The following is a 20,145-nucleotide window of genomic DNA, read 5'->3' on the forward strand; positions in this document are numbered from 1 at the left end:
ACTTCCCACTCTGTAGGTAACCTATAAGATCTTGTCATTTGGGCCCACTTTCTTTGTATACCTTTTTTTTTTTTTTTTCATTTCCATGCCTTCATTTTCCTTGATTGTCTTAGTCTTTTTATCTGCTTTTTTTTCCATTACCCTTGGCTGTTTCAACTTTCCTCTGATGGTGAATTTCCAGATTCACATCTACTTCTCTGTTGAGTTATACCAGGAACTATATCTAGTGCTGGTATCCTGTGTCAGTTTCTTTCACTGCAACAGATTCATTCCTATAACTTTGTAGCTGTAAGGGCCTTTGCCAGCTCTTCCTCTCTATTCTTAGGCCTTTCAAGAACATCTCTTCTGCAAGATTACTCTTTCGTGTAAAAAAAAAAAATTGCTGGGTGGAAATTCAAACTGATGGAAGGGCTAACAGCAATTTTGGCAACCGGCAGCTCCTGGCACTGTAAGACTTCCAATGTGGGACACCCATCATAATCTCAGCATTTGAAGACCAAAGGTGAACTGGTAATTCTTGTCATTTTATTCATTTATTTAAGCAAATGGATTCCAGATGCTGTAAGGATGGCTGAGAAATGAAAGATAAGTAAGACAAGATCCTTTCCTTTGAGGATTTCATAGTTTAGTGGGATAAATAGCTAGTGGGATAAATTATGTAAGCAAGTAATTATATAATATGAAATACAGTTTTATAAAGATATATAAAAAATATTTTCGGGGATCCCTGGGTGGCGCAGCAGTTTGGCACCTGCCTTTGGCCCAGGGCACGATCCTGGAGACCCGGGATCGAATCCCACGTCGGGCTCCCAGTGCATGGAACCTGCTTCTCCCTCTGCCTGTGTCTCTGCCTCTCTCTTTCTCTGTGTGACTATCATAAAATAAATAAAAATTTTAAAAAAAATATTTTCTTAGGAAAAAAAACAGGCACCAAAAGAACATACACCAAAAGTTGGTAGTTATCTCTACCAGATTTTCCCCTTCGTTGCTTATCTGTATTTTCAGAATTTTCCTTTGATGTACATTTATTATTTTTGAAATAGGAAAAAGAAGCATATCAAAAAGCAGTGCAATGGCTACATGCCACATTGGAAGTGTGCACAGTATTCTAAGAAAGAAACTAACTTGTCTGGGGAACTCAAAGAAAACCTTGAAACATGAGTCTTCCCAATCTTATGTTTATATGTGTCTTTCACATGCTAACCAAATGTAACGCATAGCTTTGTTTAGGTCCTGGTCCAAGCAAACCAACTGTCAAAAATATTTATAAGGCAAGTGGGGAAGTTTGAATTCTGACTGGATATTTGATGATACTAAGGTAATATTATTATTATGATGTATGCTAAAGGTATTACAGTAATGTTAGGATAAAAGAAACTTTATCTTAGGTAAATATACTGACATAGTTATGGATGAAATGATATGAAGTCTGGGAATTTTACAGGTAAATAATCCATTGAGGGTGCAAAGTGGTTGGGAATATAAAATAAAAACAGTAGTCATGAGTTAATGCCCATTAGAGTTGGATAATGAATACATGGGTGTTAATTTCAGGATTTTCTCTACTTTTGTGTTTGTTTGAAGTTTCCTATAATAAAACATCCAATAACTAATATAATTATTTTTCAATAATGAATAAAAACATCCTTCAAATATTTCTATATTCAAGACTCAGCTCAAAAGCCATCTTCACAGGGCGCCTGGGTGTTTCAGTTGGTTAAGTGTCTGCCTTCAGCTCAGGTCATAATCTCAGGGTCCTAGAATCAAAGTCCCACCTGTGGCTCCCTGCTTAATGAGGAGCCTGCTTCTCTCTCTCCCTCTGCTGCTGCCCCTGCTTATTCTCTCTCTCTCTCTCTCTCTCTCTCTCTCTGTGTCAAATAAATACATAAAATCTTTTTTTTTTAAGATTTTATTTATTTATTCATGAGAGACACAGAAAGAGAGAGGCAGAGACACTGGCAGAGGGAAAAGAAGCAGGCTTCATGCAGGAAGCCCAAAGTGGGACTTGATTCCAGGACTCCAGGATCACGCCCTGGGCCAAAGGCAGGTGCTCAACCGCTGAGCCACTCAGGCATCCTTAAATAAAATCTTTTAAAAAAATGGCAGCCCTGGTGGCCCAGCAGTTTAACGCCACCTTCAGCCCAGGGTTGTGATCCTGGGGACCCAGGATCAGGTCCTGCGTTGGTTTCCCTGCATGGAGCCTGCTTCTCCCTCTGCCTGTCTCTCTCTCTGTCATGAATAAATAAATAAAATCTTTTTTTAAAAAAGGCATCTTCTCCACCAGTGAATGAGAGCATGACAAACAATCCACGTGTGTGTTCACCTATACACAGAAAGCACTGACAAACTACCTGTACATTACATGATGCCTATTTTATGATACTCTGATCTGTGTCAACACTTGTAGATTCAACATTTTTTACACTATTCAATGTTTACAGTGTAGGTATACACACTAATCAAATATTTTAATATTTTTATTATTAAGAAAAGAGATATCTTCTCTTTGAAATTTTGCCTGACCATTCATTCCATTATTTGCACACCACCTGAAATCTTCACATAAAAGAGAGGACCCATAACACACGTCTGTGCATATTTGTTCTCTTATATTTAAATGAGATCAATGTGTAGAACATGAAAACTACACAGTAAATAGTTATGTTTGTTGTTGTTGTTATAATTACAGTCCTTTGTCTTTATTAGGCTGTAAGACTAGCAGTGGCCATCTTATTTGTCTTGGTACACCCAGCAATTATCTCAATACCTGCTACATTTCAAGTGCTCAATAAATATCTGCTAAATGAATAATGAAACTTAGGATCACTCCATTCAGACCTACACTGTGTCCAGCAGAAACATCCATAAGACTTAGGAATGTAAATTGATGCCTTAGAGTTTATTCAGTGTTCCACAGCTCATTTGATAAGAAACATAACATGTACCTAGATTCAGTGTACATTTAACACAGTCACTTTGAGAAATGGCAGCGAAAGGTCAAACACCTTTTTAAAAAATTTTTGGTAAGCAATGCAACGTGCTTAGTAGCTATCCCTTACCTTCACTCCACCTGAGCCTCTCTCTCAACTGCAAATATATATTGAGGGGAGAGATAAGTCAGAAACAAGACAAATCAAAGAATGAGGCTAAATGGGTAAAGGGAGTGGGAGGTAAAGGCTTCCAGTTATGAAATGAATAAGTCACCAGGATGAAAGGCACATTATAGGGAATATAATCAATTGTATTGTGATAGTGTCATATGTTGACAGATGGTAACTACACTTGTGGTGAGCACAACATAATATATAAAATTGTTGAATTACTATGTTGTACACCTGAAACTAGTGTTACATTGTGTGTCAACTATATTCCAATTAAAAAATGGGAGAAAATGGTTTAAAAAATAGTGTGAGACTGAGGAATGAGGTAAGCAAGAGTGAGTGTCAGGATTAGTGAATGGCTATTTCACGTAATATTCGTCAATGTTCTTAAGTGCTGAAAACATTTCATAACCTATTTTTTAGGCTGTGTCAAAATATTCTTGGCATCAAAATGACTTGATCAAAACATGTACCATTTGATCCCCACAATAACATTATGAGATAAACAGAGCCTGTCATCTCTGTTTTAAAGAAGCGGAACCTGAGGAAATTTACTCTTCAATCAGCTGGGATCTTAAATTGTCACAATTTTTTTAATGCAGTATCCTGGGATAATAATGCTGTGTTATCACTGCCAAGAAACAACTATTTGTTTTGAAATAGCTGTTAGATTGAAAGTACTCTTCAGATTCTTAAGGAAAGTATTTGAGTGACTTCCAAACTCAAAAACCTTCAGAAAAAGGGAGATTTGTTTATTAGCTTGTTTGTTTGTTTGTTTTTAGGTACTTGAATTACTAACTTGCTCCTTGAAAAGCAAGGGTGCAGAAATCAAAGGCCTGATTGTGCTGAATCCTTCTATTTGGTCATTATTCAGATTGGTTCCCAGAATGCCACAGTCCAAAGGAAAGGTTCCAAGCTTCTTTTAAAAATCAGAAACTAAAGAGCTTACTCAGCATCCTGCTCACATTACTGTTTCTTGCATTCATCATTTAAAAGTCTTTTGATAACTTCTTTTATGCTATAATGTTAGGCTTTGGGGGAATATTCTCAGAAGGTAGGAAGCACCTCCTGACCTAGTTACGATGTAAATGCTTTTTGTGACTCTCCCCTCTCTTCAAAGACCTTTGGAACAGCCAGGCCCTTAGGCATAATTGAACCCTGGGGAAGAATTTTACTGAAATGCAGGTTGGTTGGTTGGTTGGTTTTGTGGTGCTGGTACTGATGAAGAGGGAGCTTTCCCCTTAGTGGGGAAGGGGAAATTTTACAATGAAACTGGCCCTTGATGTTTACCTACCCGCGACTGATGAGGACATCCATGCTTAGGGGAACAGGTAATAATTTTTTTAGTTCTGCTTCAGCATCTAGGAGAGTGAGAATGCATAGCAGCAATCTACTTGAAAGAACGTCCCTTGAATTTCCCAATTCAAAAGACTGCGTGGAGCTAAGACAGAAATAAGAGCACCAAGGGACTTTTTGTATGCCAACTCATCACAAAGGCAGGGCTTTTCTAAGGATGTAAGAATCATGTCTACCTTTTGGGTACAGGAGGTTGAGTGCAAATACGGGATTCAGGAGCAGATACCCCAGAACTATCCGAGGCAGAAACCTTCATACAAGGTTATCTAGCTCTCCCTGACAGGTACAAGGGCAGGGAGGCATTTGGTCCTTGAAGTAACGTTTAGTTGGGAAGTTGCGACAGCGACGTCCAAGTTGATGGCAATCCAGGTGACCCTGAGCGCCGGAGCCCCGGTAGGACTGCGGCACAGGCTACTGGCCTGCCAGCCGCCCCTCCCCCTCGCCGCCCCGGGGGATTGGAGCAGCTGGAGTCGCTGACGCCATCCCTGCCCGCCTCCGGCTCCCAGGGAGCATGCGTCTCCGCCCTCACTTCCTCTCAAGGAAGGGGAGAGTAAGGCTACGCCCTCGGCGACCCGCGGCCGCTCCGCGTCACGGGAACTTCAGCACCCACAGCGCGGACAGCGCTCCCCTCCACCTGAGGACCGGCTCGCAGCGCGCGCCCGCCCGCCCCGAGCCCTCCGAATCCCTTTACCCCGCAGCCGAGCCGAGAGCTCCAGCGGCCGCCGGCGCCTCCGCCTCCCTCCGCTCACCCGCCCTCTTAGCTCTTCCTGCTTTTACTCCTCCTTTTCATTCATAACAAAAGCCTCAGCTCCGGGAGCCCGGGAGCCCGGCGCCAGGCAGCCTCGGAAGCCAAGCGTGGAAGCATGGGGTTCCTTTGGACCGGCACTTGGATTCTGGTGTTGGTGCTCCAGAGCAGCCCAGCTCAAGCCTTCCCCAAGCCGGGAGGCGGTCAAGGTACGTGGGCACTTGTCTTTCCACCTCCTTTTATTTCGCCAAGAAAAGGTAAAGCGTGAACCGTGAACCGCCTTGCCTCGTTTTCTGATCAGGTCGTATCTGTGCATATTGACAGAGAAATCGGTTGGAATTTAGAGGCAGAAAGATTTTTTTCTTCCCCTCACACTTTTTGAATGATGGAGTAATAATGAGTTGTTTTGAAATATCTTATTTTGAAACTGGCCGGGGGGTGGTGGTTTCTCTGCCTTAAAAAAAGTGACTTTTTTTTTTAGTTGTCTTACAACCTTTCTCAGACATGTATTCATAATATGAGCAGCATATGACAAAAGAGCCTTTAATGTGCCAGTAATGCCACTCCACTCCAGATTATGCTCTAGCTGGAAACAGCTGTTAAGCCAAGTGTTGGAACTATATGTTAGATTGATTACATTTCTGGGCAGAAAAATAAAAGTGTAATTCTGTTAACTTAGGAAGTACACCAGGATAAGAAGCAAGGCAACGTTGATGATCATCATTATGTATAATCTTGATTATCTTTGTTAATACATGTTTTGGTTTCTCAGCCATCCAAAGACATTTCTCCTAATAATTTCTCTTTTTTGGAGATTTTATGTAGTAAGAGACATACTGTGTCTTTCCACTGCACAATTAAATTTATATTTGTGTTTGATTATTCTAGACAAACCCCTACATAATAGAGAATTAAGTGCAGAAAGACCTTTGAATGAACAGGTAGGTCAAAAGTCAGACTATAAATGCTTTTTCATGCACTTTCATTCAGTTATTATATTTAATGTAATTATGCTGTGGCTTTTTAGCCATTTTGAATTCACAAACTTCAGGAGCTTAGTAATAAATTGACAGAAATTAGAATGGAAAATATGGTTTGGGAAATTGTACGTCTTAACAGTTATTTACATAGAATAATGTATAATGCATAGAACTGACTGTATAATAACCCAGTAAGCTCAACATCACCTCCACTCTAAGACTGCTTGTCGGACTTATCTTTTACCAATATTACAGGAGAAGGGAATTAATATTTATAGACCATCTGCCCTTTATTTCATCTCATTTAATCCTTATGGCAATGCTTTGAAATAGAAAGTATTATCTACATTTTACAAATAAGAAAACTAAATCCCACAGAGATTAAATCATTTAGCTGTCATATTTGTTAAGTGGTGGAGCAATGATTTAAAACCAGGTCTACCTCCGATTTACTTCCCAGATTGCTGAAGCAGAAGCAGACAAGATTAAAAAAACATACCCTCCAGGTAAAAAGAAATTATGTTGATGTAATTTAATAATGTAGGTTATGAAAATCTTAACTAAAATGGATGTGTTTGGCTCCGGGGCTTTTCTTACAGAAAATAAGCCAGGTGAAAGCAATTATTCCTTTGTTGATAACTTGAACCTGCTAAAGGCAATAACAGAAAAGGAAAAAATTGAGAAAGAAAGACAATCCATTAGAAGCTCCCCATATGATAATAAATTGAATGTGGAAGATGTTGATTCAACCAAGAATCGAAGACTGATTGATGATTATGATTCTACTAAGAGTGGACTGAATCATAAATTTCAAGGTAAATGAGGAAAAAGAACTTTTGCTTCCTATTTTTTCTCTTGGAGTCTCCCCATTGTGGTTTAAGAGAAAGTCCTATGGTTTAAAAATAGACTTTGTATATTCGTAGTCCCTTATTAGTCAGGACCAAAATTAGACAAAGCCCAAATTTTGGTGAGGCCTTAGCTCTACAAAAGTCCAAATTTTATTTACTCTTTTTAAGATTCCTTTACTGATGCTTTGAAATCAGTTTAAATCTGCTATCTATATTTTATGTTATTGAATTCATTTTAACATTCCAATTTAATTATTAGTACAAAGAAAATATCATAATTCTCAAAATAACTAAATCAATAAAATACTCCTCGCAAAAGCTAAAATATCCATTACTTTCTTTTCATTGTTCTTTTCATAGTCCTATCTTTCTCTCTAGGTCATTCTAACCTTTCCATGGTCTTAATTATGATCTATAACCTAATGTCTTGTAACACTAGCCCAGACTTCTTCTCCAAGATTTATATATATATTTATATGTATAACCTATATATAAAATGGTTTTTTTCCTCCATCCTTGATCACTATCATCCTTGTCCAAACTCTAATCATGTTTCACTTGAACTACAGCAAAATCTTCTAATGGATCTTCCAGCATCCACTTGGCCTTTCACCATCTCCAAGCTGTCACAGTGATCTTTTCAACACACAAGTATGAACTAGTCATTCTTGCATAAAATCCATTAGTAGATTCTTATTTCTCTTGGGATAAAACCCAAAATCCTTAATGTGGCTTCTATAGTCCTGGAAGGACAGATTTCTATATTCATCCAGTACACATGATCTGATAGAAACCTGTTCTTTTCATTCCTGACACTTACTGTAATTTATAATTTTACAATCCTAAGTGTGACTACTTATGATTTATGTCTTTCTCCTTAATTAAACTGAAAACTTCACTAGCAGTTGTATACCCAATGTCTCAATGCTTATGAAATCACTGTATGAATAGGTGAATAAATGAGCAAATAAATTCATACACGGGGAATAAATGAACCACTATATCTGAGCATTGAGAGAGGAAGAGAGTGTATTTTCAGTGCTGAAGACCACTGCTTAAGAGTGACTACAGATTTTCTTTAATGTTCTTATTCTGCTGTATGGTCACAAGAGAATTATGCTAGTTTTCTCTGCCAGGGAACAACTATTAAATAAATATGATTTTCATTGGATATCATGGCCTGAGAAAAATTCAGAAGTGTGTTGTAAGTGAATGGGATAGAGGAGATGGCTTATATTTTGAAACATTACTGGAAATTTGTTTCTCTTGAATTCTACTTTTTAAACCGAAAATTTGGGGGGGGCACCTGGGTGGCTCAGTGGTTGAGTGTCTGCCTTCAGCTCACAGGCACAGGTGTGATCCCAGGGTCCTGGGATCGAGTCCTGCATCGGGCTCCCTGCAGGAAGCTTGCTTCTCCTTCTGCCTATGTCTCTGCCTCTCTCTGTGTGTCTCTCATGAATAAATAAATAAAATCTTTAAAAAAAGAACCCTGAAATATTTGGCCTAGAAATAAATAGACACTGGGTATAGCTACATACAAAACAGTTTCAACCACTTTGATTGAACCAATTGTTTGATATAATAAAATTTTAAAAAATAGTCTAATGCTTGTTTTACTACATTTTTTTGCTCAAACTGGTTGTATGTCCAGGCAGAGGCATAGCTCTGTTTGTGATCTGGCCACTAACTTGAGTAACTTATTTTTTTTTAATTGTTCAACATTTTATTACCATCCCAAATGGGTTCAGAACTATCAATTACTAGACCTGATAGCTCTAGGTTTACTTTAGAAGTCATTTCAAGTCCTCTTGAGACTACAGAGAAGACTCTTGGGGAGAATAGTCTATGAATGGATTACTGGCCTCTTCTTATACCTTGGAAGTCCTAGAACCAGGTGGGTTTGGGGTCACCAAGTTAACTGGAACGTCAAAGGCATGCAGACTTATATCCCAGAAGACAGTGTGAGGGTGCCAAACTTCTGCAGGGTACTTTTACACCTTTAGAAAACCTCCAGATGGGCTTTTTCTGTGTTTTCTACAGTATATGTGATTCAGGACTTTTCCAAGTTTCTTTTATGAAGTAGTGCTTTGGGGCGCCTATGTACATTTACCAAATGAATATTTATTGATCTATGTTTACTATGTTTCAAACTATGAACTAGACAATAAGCTCTGTGTAGTTAGGCATCATGCCTAAACTATAAGTCTGTTTCCAGTTCTGGCCCATATTAAGACTTCAGTAAAAATTGATTGGACAGGGGATCCCTGGGTGGCTTAGCGGTTTAGTGCCTGCCTTTGGCCCAGGGCGCGATCCTGGAGTCCCGGGATCGAGTCCCACGTCGGGCTCCCGGCATGGAGCCTGCTTCTCCCTCTGCCTGTGTCTCTGCCCCCCTTTCCCTCTCTCTCTCTCTCTCTTTCTCTCTCTCTCTCTCTCTCTTTCTATCATAAATAAATAAATAAATCTTTAAAAATAAAAATAAAAAATTGATTGGACAAATGAATGTCAGGTGCCGTAAATAGATGCCAAGTATTCAATGACTTGGAAAATGGTCCTTCTACGCCCACTTAGAATGTTGTAGCTGCTTTAAAAAAGATATGGATGTTGAACTCATGTTTGGTTTCCCTCTGAGGGTATATATAAGAGGGTAAAATATACCTTCGTGAGCAGTAGAAAAGTCACTGAATAATTCTGTCCATTTTAGAAAAGCCAAGGAAAATTAGTGGAAGGTAAAGAGCAATGCCCAAGTGGTCAACTATTAACTTCATCCAGCAAAGGTCTGCTAAGGGAGTCCTAAGCTCCTGGCTCAAGAGAACACAGCGGTGCAGCAGAGCAAAGAGGCTGTTTTTTTCTGAGTGTTGGTTATGTTCTCCCTGTTATGAAGTAAATGAACTGAAGAAACAGTCATCTCAGTTATTTTCCAGCTCCGGCAGGCAACCAGTACTCTTCTTTTTTTTTTAGATCCTGAGGGATTAAGTGGGAAGGGAAATAAATTTTTCCACCTCTGCATAGATCTTGGTAGTTTGTGCTCCACATATTCCCCAGAGTCTGTCTTGCAATCAGCAAATGGAAAAATCAGACCTAAATAACAATGAGTCTCTGCTCCTGAAAAAAATGGATGAAGAACCCAATTTTCAGTCAGTCAGGAGGTGAACTGATTTTATGGTTTTTTTCTTAGGATCTTTTCTGTTTATTAGTCACCCTGGTACATAAGCCTCAAAGGGCTCATAGCTAATGGGTTTGTCGACAATTCAGCAATAATATACTGCCAGGAAGTTTCCAGTCTTCCATGTATAATCACCCTTTTCAGTTTCCTAAGCTTCTTTTCAAACAACAAGAAAATGTTCTGCCTAAGGCAGCATATATCTTCAGCTATATAGGTTCTGGAAGAAAGGTTGTTAGGGAAATTTCTCATTTGAATCCCAAAAGACATGGAAGAAAAGGACAGAATCAGAATAGAAATACTAGGCTCCTCTTTCTTTGAGGAAATATGATCAGAATTATTCAGGCAGAATTTGACCAGAGATTCAATTTCCATTTTCTCTAGAAGATAACTGCAGTTGGTACAAATCCACTATATATGATAATTTTTAACTTTCATATAATACTACACATTAGCTTTCATATAGTACCTTGCAATTTAAAAGGTGCATTTAGATCTTATTCCATCTGATACTCATAATAATCACATGAAACAAATAATATTATTTCCCTTTACAGTGGTCCAAGGATATATAGATAACAAGTGGTATCGTAGGCTAAAATTCTGATCTTTCCCATCTGTCTAGAGGTGACAGGAAGAGTTAAATGCTTTCTAAACTTGCACATATTAATATATTGCTTGGTGTGGTATATGTTAGAAAAGACCAGTTAATTCCTGAGAGTTGTCTTGGACCTGGTGCAATGCTTCCTTGCCACCAACTCTTCTGTGTCCTCCCTTTCTCTCAGGATGAGCTCTTGCTTTACTTTGAATTAGTGCTGCCAAGTGTATTCCCAGGAAAGCCAAGGATACATATTTGCAAGCATCTCTGCAGAGATTTACATATATTTACATATTGCTTTGTACAAATCTGTTGTCTCATTTTATTTTTTTTTTTAAGATTTTATTTATTTATTCATGAGAGACGGAGAGAGACAGAGACACAGGCAGAGGGAGAAGCAGGCTCCCCGCAGGAAGCATGATGCCGAACTCAGTCCTGGGACTGGGGATCATGCCCTGAGCCAAAGGCAGACGCTCAACCACTGAGCCACCCAGGCGTCCCTATTGTCTCATTTTGAAAATTTAAATTTCAGACACATACACTAAGTTCCCTATTCTCTAGAGAAAGGGGCTTATCAAATTAAGCTGTCTTCCATAAAGGAGTTCTGACACACATTCGGTTAGAAGTAAATATTTATTCCAGATAAGTCATAAAATCTTCGATACAACCTTTCTGATTCTGAGCGTGAGGCAGATTCCCCCGTCCCCAGCCCAGGAATTTGTCAGCAGAAGAAATACATGCGTAGATATTACTAGTCCACTCCTTGTATGGAAATGGAATATCAAATTATATGGAAGGGTGTTTTGGCCAATACGGCATACTGCATAAATATGGCACACTGTAAAATCTTAACATACAATCTTGTTTTTATTATTAATGAAAATAAAAAATGGAGAGGCCTTTTGTGTTGTCTTAAGATCTTCCTTTTTCTTAAAAATCACGTAAGAAGCTTTCAGAATTTCCATTATCATCCTAGCTTCTTCCCTTTAAGTAAAATTTTACTTCAAACCAGGGTTTTTGTGGACCAAGCAACACCATAAATACATTCCAAATAAATCTAAGTGTACAAATTAAAAATATAATATCCATGAAATAGGCCCGTGATAACTACAATGTGAGGCTGTGATTACTTTGTCTAGATGATCCAGATGGCCTTCATCAACTAGATGGAACTCCTTTAACTGCTGAAGACATCGTCCAGAAAATTGCTACCAGGATTTATGAGGAAAATGACAGAGGAGTATTTGACAAGATTGTTTCTAAACTGCTGAATCTTGGTCTAGTAAGTCATGCATGAGAATAAACCCATTTCTTAGTACAGTTTGGAATGGGCTAAGAAGCCAAGCCATGTGATCCAAATAGCCAAATATTTATAATACATCTACTTTATATTAAACATAGGTTTTGAGAACAAGACAACATTCTTCTAGGAACTTATAATCTACCAGAGGAACTACACAAATGCACACATGCCCACAATGCAAGCTGCATCAGAACCATAAAAGTAGTTCAGCATGCCAGAGGATGGACTATATCCAGTTGGGGAATAAGTAAGAGCTTCAGAGAAGCAGGTGTTTGAAGTCAGCTTAAAAGGATGGTTAAGATTTAATGAACAGCAGTACATGTTTTGTGATACATGATGATAACAGATACATGAATTGTGAGAAAAGAATAACAGGAGCAAGGACCTGCAACTTTTGGGAAACTGTAAGCAATTTAAGTCCCTCAGCCTGGCTCCCAGCCTTTATACAGCCCTATCAGGCTTTAGTAGGGTACTAAATTTGCCTGTTTCAGTGGTTACCTAGTCATGACCTGCATCTGAGGGTTGAGAAATAACCCTCAAGATGTTTCTCAAAATTAATGTTCCATGGATTCCAAAAGACAGGCCTGATCGCTTGCATGACCAAAGGCGCTTTTTCCCAGGAGTGCTGGGATAGTCACTAGAATGGCCAGCAACTAATACAGGTGTAAACAAGGGTTATCTAGAAAGAAGGACCAAAAGATTCTCTCATCTTCTAAAAATCTATTCAACTACAGAGTTTAATCTAGACTTTTTAATCACAAGTATGAGAATAACAGTTATATATATTTTCACTCTTTGTAACAGATCACAGAAAGCCAGGCACACATACTAGAAGATGAAGTAGCAGAAGTTTTACAGAAATTGATCTCAAAGGAAGCCAACACTTATGAGGAGGAACCCAATAAACCGACAAGTGTGACTGAGAGTCAGGCTGGAAAAATACCAGAGAAAGTGGTATGTATATATGAAATCATCTGCATGTTATAGATGTGTATATGTGTCTGCTTGTATTTGTATATAATTAATACAATCTGTATATAATTAATATCTTCTTTGATACCAAAGAAGATTTGGTATGTGATTCGTTTGACCCAATTAAAATATATACTCACAAAATACTGTTAAAAGATATAAATCAACTCCATGTTGAAAATGAAGATACACGTTATATTATATTACACAGTAAAGGCTACATCTTATACTGCTCAGTAAATTAACCCATAATGTTATGTGGAAATGTTATAACCATTCCACATAACAGCTGCTTGTATAATGTCAGAGAATTGGAACCAAATATTTCACAGCTCTTTCAGTATACAACTTCTGTTCACAGAGTGTCATCATCTGCCTCCAGAACCCAAAAAAAGAAACTTGGGTTGATTTGATCCTCTGCCACACCATCCTGTATATCCCTAGAGCTAGTTGCCTGATACTGCGTGTTATATTCTGAGCTCTTCCACTTGCTCTATCCTCTTCTCATTGGTTTGGAGGTCTGGAACCATCCTTCCTGTTCCTGGACTCTGTGCCTCTTCATCTTTTCTCTGGCATCTGCCAAGCTACTAAAGTCTTTCTCCTGTCTTTGATTCCCTGTAAAACTCTAGTTGGAGCTGACCACAGAAGGATATAAGAAAATATTAAACTCTTCATCTCTCCTATTTTCTCCACCAGAGGACCCAGATTCCATGGCTCTTCATCCCCTCCAACATCGTATCCCAAATACAAGGAAAAAGAATGTATAGGCCTATGATTATGTTTTAGAGGAAGCTAGAAAACAGAAATTGGGTCTGAATTTTTCTTTTACTAGGTAACATAAAGTTCTCCTTCAGTCTCCCTATTTCTAATCACCAGCTTTCATTTTTTAAACAGCTTTTAAAAATCCACCCAAAATATTCTTGATCTATCAAAGAACTCATGACATTCACTCAAGCTTACCATCTGAACTGAAAGTGACATAGCTATTGTATTGTCCTGATCTTTCACTCCCATTTTGTGCTCCTTATTCACCCATCTCTAAAACATTCATATGCTTGACCTGTTCACTCATGTCATCTAAATGCATTAAAGCAAAGGAAATATTCATTCAATACATATTTATTGAGGTACCAGTTATGAACCAAGCACTGGGGATACAATGCTCATTTAAAGAGATAGAATCCCTGCTCTCATGTATCTTATGGTCTAAAGGAAGAAGTAGATGGTCTTCAAATAGTCACCTATTTTAACTACAACTGCCTTAAGTTTTCTGAGGAAAGAAACATGATTCTATGAGACCTTGTAAAAAAGGAACCTTTTCTGGACTTAAGCTCAGGGAAGGCTTCCCTGAAGAAGTGACTTGAGCCCAAACTGAATGCTAAATAGGAGTTCACTTTGAGTGTGAGAGGCAGTATGTAAAGAAAAATGTGTGGAGTATCCAAGTAGCTGCAACAAGGGCAGGTTGGCTGGCACACAGAAAGAGCAATGAGAGATGAGCTTGAGGAGGTGGACCCAGAGCAGACCAGGCAAGGCCTTGGATTCTGATCTTCATTGTAGGACTAATAGGAAAATACTGGAGGATTTTAAGCAAAGGAGTTATGTGATCATACCCTTAAAAAAAGGTAACTCTGGCTATAACACAGAAAATGCAGAAAATGCAGTGTTGGGAATCAATTAGAAGTAGTTGATGTGCCAGTTAGAAGGTAAGAGATTAAGGTACCTGGACTAGAGCCAGGTAATGGAGAAAGAGAGAAATTAAAAATTTGGGATAAATTTTGAAAGTAGGACCAACAAGGCTACTGATGGATTAGATGAAGGAAATGAAGAGGAAGAGACAAGAAAGGCTCCTAAATTTCTGTCTAGTCCACTGAAGGGACAATGGATCATTACCTAACACTAGAAATGGAGCAGGTCTGGGAGAAAGAGTCCTGTGTACCCTTCCAGATAGCCCTTAAAATTTTACTGCAAAGTCCCCAAGGTATGACTGCTCTGCTGGTGTTAGATACTCTGCCAGGCTTTCCTGTATCCTGTCATAGAGTCTGTGACTTCAAAGCTTGCCTTGGTAAAAGGCACTTTTATGAGGAGACACTCATGAGAACTGACAGAGGGGAACTTGGCCAAGTAGGAACCTAGAAATTCCCTGTCTATTCTCCAGGAGTAGGAGCCAGGGTCCTCAGGTGAAACATATGTCTCTTAGCCCCAATGACCTTTCCATGTGGCTAGATGCCCACATGCCTGGAAATGGGTTTGATCCTCCAGGAGCTTGCAAAGGAGGACATGTTCTTGTACTTCACATTCAAGGGCACCACAGAGGAAAGAACTGAGCTGGAGTGTGATTCATTCTAACAAAATTTTATTTTTTATTGATTTTTCCCCCCAATGGAGACTCCAGTGGCAGCAATTCAAGATGGTTTTACTAATGGACAAAATGATGAAACAGTCTCTAATACCTTAACCTTGACAAATGGCTTGGAAAGAAGAACTAAAATCTACAATGAAGATAACTTTGAGGAACTCCAATATTTCCCAAACTTCTATGCACTACTGAAAAGTATTGATTCAGGTAAACACTGTGACCATGTGGAATAGAAACATCAATTCCAGGAAATGTGTGGGTGGGTTCTTTTTCTTCCTGTTTTCAGTTTCTAAATACAATTTTGGATGACATATATTGTCAGTGGCCTCAGGGAAAAGAGTTCATCTCAATTTTTTCAAAGAAGTATACTAGTCATGAAAGTATTTAAGATAGGATAATCAGAAAAGGTGGAATTTTTGGATAATTTAATTTTCTTGCTACCAGAGGCTTCATTTATTTGTTCAGCAAATAGTTACCAGGTATGCGTGGCGTTTGTGACGTTGAAGTGAGTGCTGTGCAGATAAGGAGAGAAATCAGTGTCCCTGCCTGACCTGCTCAGCCTCAAATCTTATTGTAAATCTTTTTTTTTTTTTTTAAGGCTGTGTTCATTTTCCTCTCTTAGTGGGAACAGTGTGTATAACATAATTTATCCTTTTTAAAAATAATTCAGATTTTTACTTTTTAGACATTTTCAGCTTCAGTCTTGAGATGAGTTAAAATAAACTAAACATTAGACCACAGCAGGTCAGGAGCTCAGACACACTTGGGAAATGGTTTGTTTTTAAAAAATAATGTCCTCAATGTGCTTTTCTCTTAAATATACACCAAAATAAGTTAGCTGAAAATGTCAATTCATGTTTAATTTTAATAAATCTTCAAGGAAGATAATAATGGGCAAATTTTCTGTTGTTACTATTGTCCAGACAGATACTCTTCTTTATGGCTTTTCTTCTCCCTGGTCAAAGACTCAGCCCCAGATTGAACATTTGTGATAAATATGTCCCCAAGAAGTGACCGTAAAGTGAGCTTTCATTTCTGGAGAACACCCATTGTCCTTTAATTCCAGATATTGGCCAGATGGCACCAGCCCCTCTGCTGGTGTCTGCAGGGCTTATACATCTTGAGGGTCCATTCTCAGCTATCTTGCCCCATTGGATGGCAAATGTCCAGCTCAGAACCTTTGTCATCTTGGTGAGTCACTTCTTGTCAGTGAAGAGCATCGGCATGACACCAAATACTATACAGATGTGACCTTGAACAAATACTGTGATGGCAGAAGTTATTTTCCAGCGCTTTTCTAGGATCTCTTCCCCATCTCCTCTCTCACCTTTCTTCTCTCCCAACTTTGGGACTTTCATGATATTTTAAAGATTCCACTGTATGGAATGCTTTTTATTTGTTTTTATCTTACAGTTTCCTTGACCCCGTTCTTTATTTCCTTTATTTTAATAGAAATTTAATTTAAATACTTACACTAAAGTCTTTAACAAAACCCATCTTTCTCACCCAAGATCTGAACCAACATAAAACAGGTAGAAAACCAAAATATTTCTGATACTAATGAAGTCTGGGTTATAAGGATTGTAAGATGCAGCTTAGTGTGAGATCCAACAATGGGCTTGTTCACTCCCAGTCTTCAGTCTAGTTTTTGAAACAGCCAATACCAAGGATAGTTTGATTCTACAGAGCAACCATTTATCTCAGGACACTGCCTTTCACTGTTCCTGGGGAGCAAAAAGAAGAAATATTCCAAATCTCTATAAGTCAAGAGATGTAGACTAATGCTCATTGTCTACTAACCTCATCTGTGGGAAGGATGAAAAGATATTGTTGGTGAGAGGGGGCAGTGGGGGGATGTGGAGGCTAGGAGTTTTTAAGAGAAATCCTTCATGGCAGCTAAAAGAATAGGGAAAATGGGCTGCTGTCTAGTACCTTTCTTCAAAAATGGAAATAGAGTTTTTAAACATTTTAGAACATCTATATATATTCTATATATGTGTGTGTTCTATATATGTGTGTGGATGGTGTGTGTGTGTGTGTGTGTGTGTGTGTATATATATATATATATATATATATATATGGAATGACTATGGAATAATCAGCCATCCTCTTCCATCAAGATACAGAACAGTATGTCAAATCCTAAGAGTTCCTAAGAAACTGTTAATAGTGGCTACCTACAGGGACTAGGTGTGTGTGTGGGGGGGGGTATGTTATTTCCACTATTATTTACTTCTTTACTGTTGGAATATTTTTGCTATATGCATATATTCTTTCAAATAAAATAAAGTTTAGAAAGCAATATTTATTGTTTAAAAATCAACCTTAAGTTTTAAAAAATAAAGATACATGTATGTTTTTATTTTCAAATATTAAGTTTGATTAATGGGGTCATTCTTGCCCTCAAAAACATATAGCCTGAGTAAAGAAAAACCTGTTGGATCATGAATCTTCTTTCTTTTTGAGTTCATATTACCTCAGGTTTTCTACCCTATTAATAAAATATTTTAGATTAAAGTAAATCTTTTTGGAGAAGTTATAATTGCCCATTTCTGGAAAAGTTCAGTACACCTGTACATTATCCTGTATTCCCAATCAAATCTTAGACTTTTTATAAATTAAATATATGTGGTTTCAGCTATAAATGTAAGGAGAAATATTACAATAAATGCCATACTTCATAAACTAACACTGAAAGAGGAAGCTATACTCCACTAGTTTTTTGGTTTTTTGTTTTTAATTATTTTATCTTAATCTTTAAAAAAGCAGGGAAGCAGCTGAGTGGCTCAGTGGTTGAGCATCTGCCTTTGGCTTAGGTCGTGATCTCAGGGTCCTGGGATCAAGTCCCACATCAGGATCCCCACAAGGAGCCTGCTGCTCTCCCTGCCTATGTCTCTGCCTCTCTCTCTCTCTCTCTGCCTCTCATGAATAAATAAAATATTTTTTAAAGTATTTTGTCCTTTTATATAGAAAAAGAAGCAAAAGAGAAAGAAACACTGATTACTATCATGAAAACATTGATTGACTTTGTGAAGATGATGGTAAAATATGGTACAATATCTCCAGAAGAAGGCGTTTCCTACCTTGGTGAGAGTCCTACCTGTTTTGTTTTACTGTAAGAATTTTCATTGTCCAAAGTGAATTAGAGATTTGGCAATAATTCCCTCACAAATGTGATCATTTATGCCAAAATAGCCCGAATCATCTGAGTAACCGGAACTGACCAGCTTGATAATACATACAGATAAAATTAACCAGAAGTTTTCAACTCTTTATAGATATAGCTTGAGTACAAACATGCCATATTTATTACACTTTGCCTTATTAACATTTTCTAGATATCTTCATGGAAATAGTTTTATTAAAATTTGATTCTTTTTCTCAATTGTGTTTGGATGGCGAAGACTAAAATAGTTGATTTTAACTAGTGAGGTCTGTGTGTGGTGGGAAGGAAAGAGCAGTGGACTGAGCAGCAGAAGTGATGCCTCCTGGTCCAGCTCTGCCAGAGACCAGCTCTGTCCCATGGGGGAGGGCACTCACCTTGCTTAACCTCAATTTCTGCATCTGTAAGATAAAGGACTTTGTGATCTATGATGGGGCTGGTTAACTACTTACTGCCCATGGACCAAATCTGGCCCATTACCTATTTTTGTATAACCAAGCTAAGAATTGCTTTTACATTTTTAAATGTTTGAAAAAAAAACAAAGAAGAATAGTATTCTGTGACACAAGAAAGCTATATAAAATTCACATTTCAGGGTCTGTAACTAAAATTTTATTGGCATATAGCCACACTCATTTGTTCAATGTTGTCTATGACTGCTTCTGTGCTACAATGCGGAGTTGAGTAGTTGCAGTTGAGACCATACGACTCACAAAGCCAAAAAATATTTACTATCTGGCCTTTTGCCAAAAAAGTTTGCTGACCTTTGATTCCTTGGACTTTGTAGATAAGCTTGGACATTCTCTGTGCATACAGGTTGTTTTTTTTTTTTTTTAAAAAAAAAAAAAAGCCTTTGGTTTTCCTGCTTGGTTTAGTTAATCAACACATACCATTTCTCCCTGATGTCCTTTGGGCAAGATGACCTCACGGCCCCTTACTCTGATCTCTGATAGAGGAGGGAGAATTAGACAGAAGAGAAAAATCTCATAGGACAGAATAATCCAGAAGACTCTCTATGAACTCCATTTTTTTTTCCACATGAGAATCGTTTACCTGTTTTGTTTCTGATTACAAAAGAGCATACTTATTTTTTAAAAGTCAGTCAATGCAAAATGATGTTTAAAAAAAGGAAAAAAAAATCACTCATAATACTGGTACCCAGGTAATGTTCTGGTGTACATCCTTCTAGATATTTGTGTGTTTTTGCACACACGCACACATACACATATGTATATACCTTTGTTGTTTCTTTCCTTGTTTTATCTTGTTTAACAAAAAATGAGCTCACATCATATGTAATGTTTTGTGCCCGGCTTTGCTCAACAGTAGAAAAAAGCAATTGTTTTAGATCAGTCATTGTTTCATACCAATACCCTATGACTCCAAAATTCCACACTGAAGTAATTCATCCAATGGAAATAGATTAGAAATGCCACCAGGGCTTAGATGTGAGGTAGGTATTTCCACTACTGTTTATAACTGTGCTATGCAGCATGGTAGTGGAAAAGGCATTCATTGCCTCATGTAACTGAGGAGTCTAGGGGTGGAGAGTTGTGTGTGTGT

General features: G+C 38.1%; 1 protein-coding gene across 2 annotated transcripts in view; it reads left to right on the plus strand.

The window, feature by feature from the left end:
• Positions 1 to 276: 276 nt before the first annotated feature.
• The window catches only part of SCG3 (secretogranin III), a 40,611-nt gene continuing 20,742 nt past the window's right edge, over positions 277 to 20,145 (plus strand). The window contains exons 1-8 of one of the 2 annotated variants that reach the window (XM_025992806.2): positions 277 to 5,411; positions 6,091 to 6,143; positions 6,643 to 6,688; positions 6,782 to 6,997; positions 11,928 to 12,070; positions 12,896 to 13,045; positions 15,449 to 15,626; positions 18,390 to 18,506. In XM_025992806.2, coding sequence (XP_025848591.1) covers positions 5,321 to 5,411; positions 6,091 to 6,143; positions 6,643 to 6,688; positions 6,782 to 6,997; positions 11,928 to 12,070; positions 12,896 to 13,045; positions 15,449 to 15,626; positions 18,390 to 18,506 — 994 coding nt within the window. In that variant the 5' untranslated portion in view covers positions 277 to 5,320. The remainder of the gene's footprint in view (positions 5,412 to 6,090; positions 6,144 to 6,642; positions 6,689 to 6,781; positions 6,998 to 11,927; positions 12,071 to 12,895; positions 13,046 to 15,448; positions 15,627 to 18,389; positions 18,507 to 20,145) is intronic. The other variant, XM_025992889.2, reaches the window with a different exon arrangement.

The sequence above is a fragment of the Vulpes vulpes genome, chromosome 15 (genome assembly GCF_048418805.1).
Source record: "Vulpes vulpes isolate BD-2025 chromosome 15, VulVul3, whole genome shotgun sequence".
Lineage (NCBI taxonomy): Eukaryota > Metazoa > Chordata > Mammalia > Carnivora > Canidae > Vulpes > Vulpes vulpes.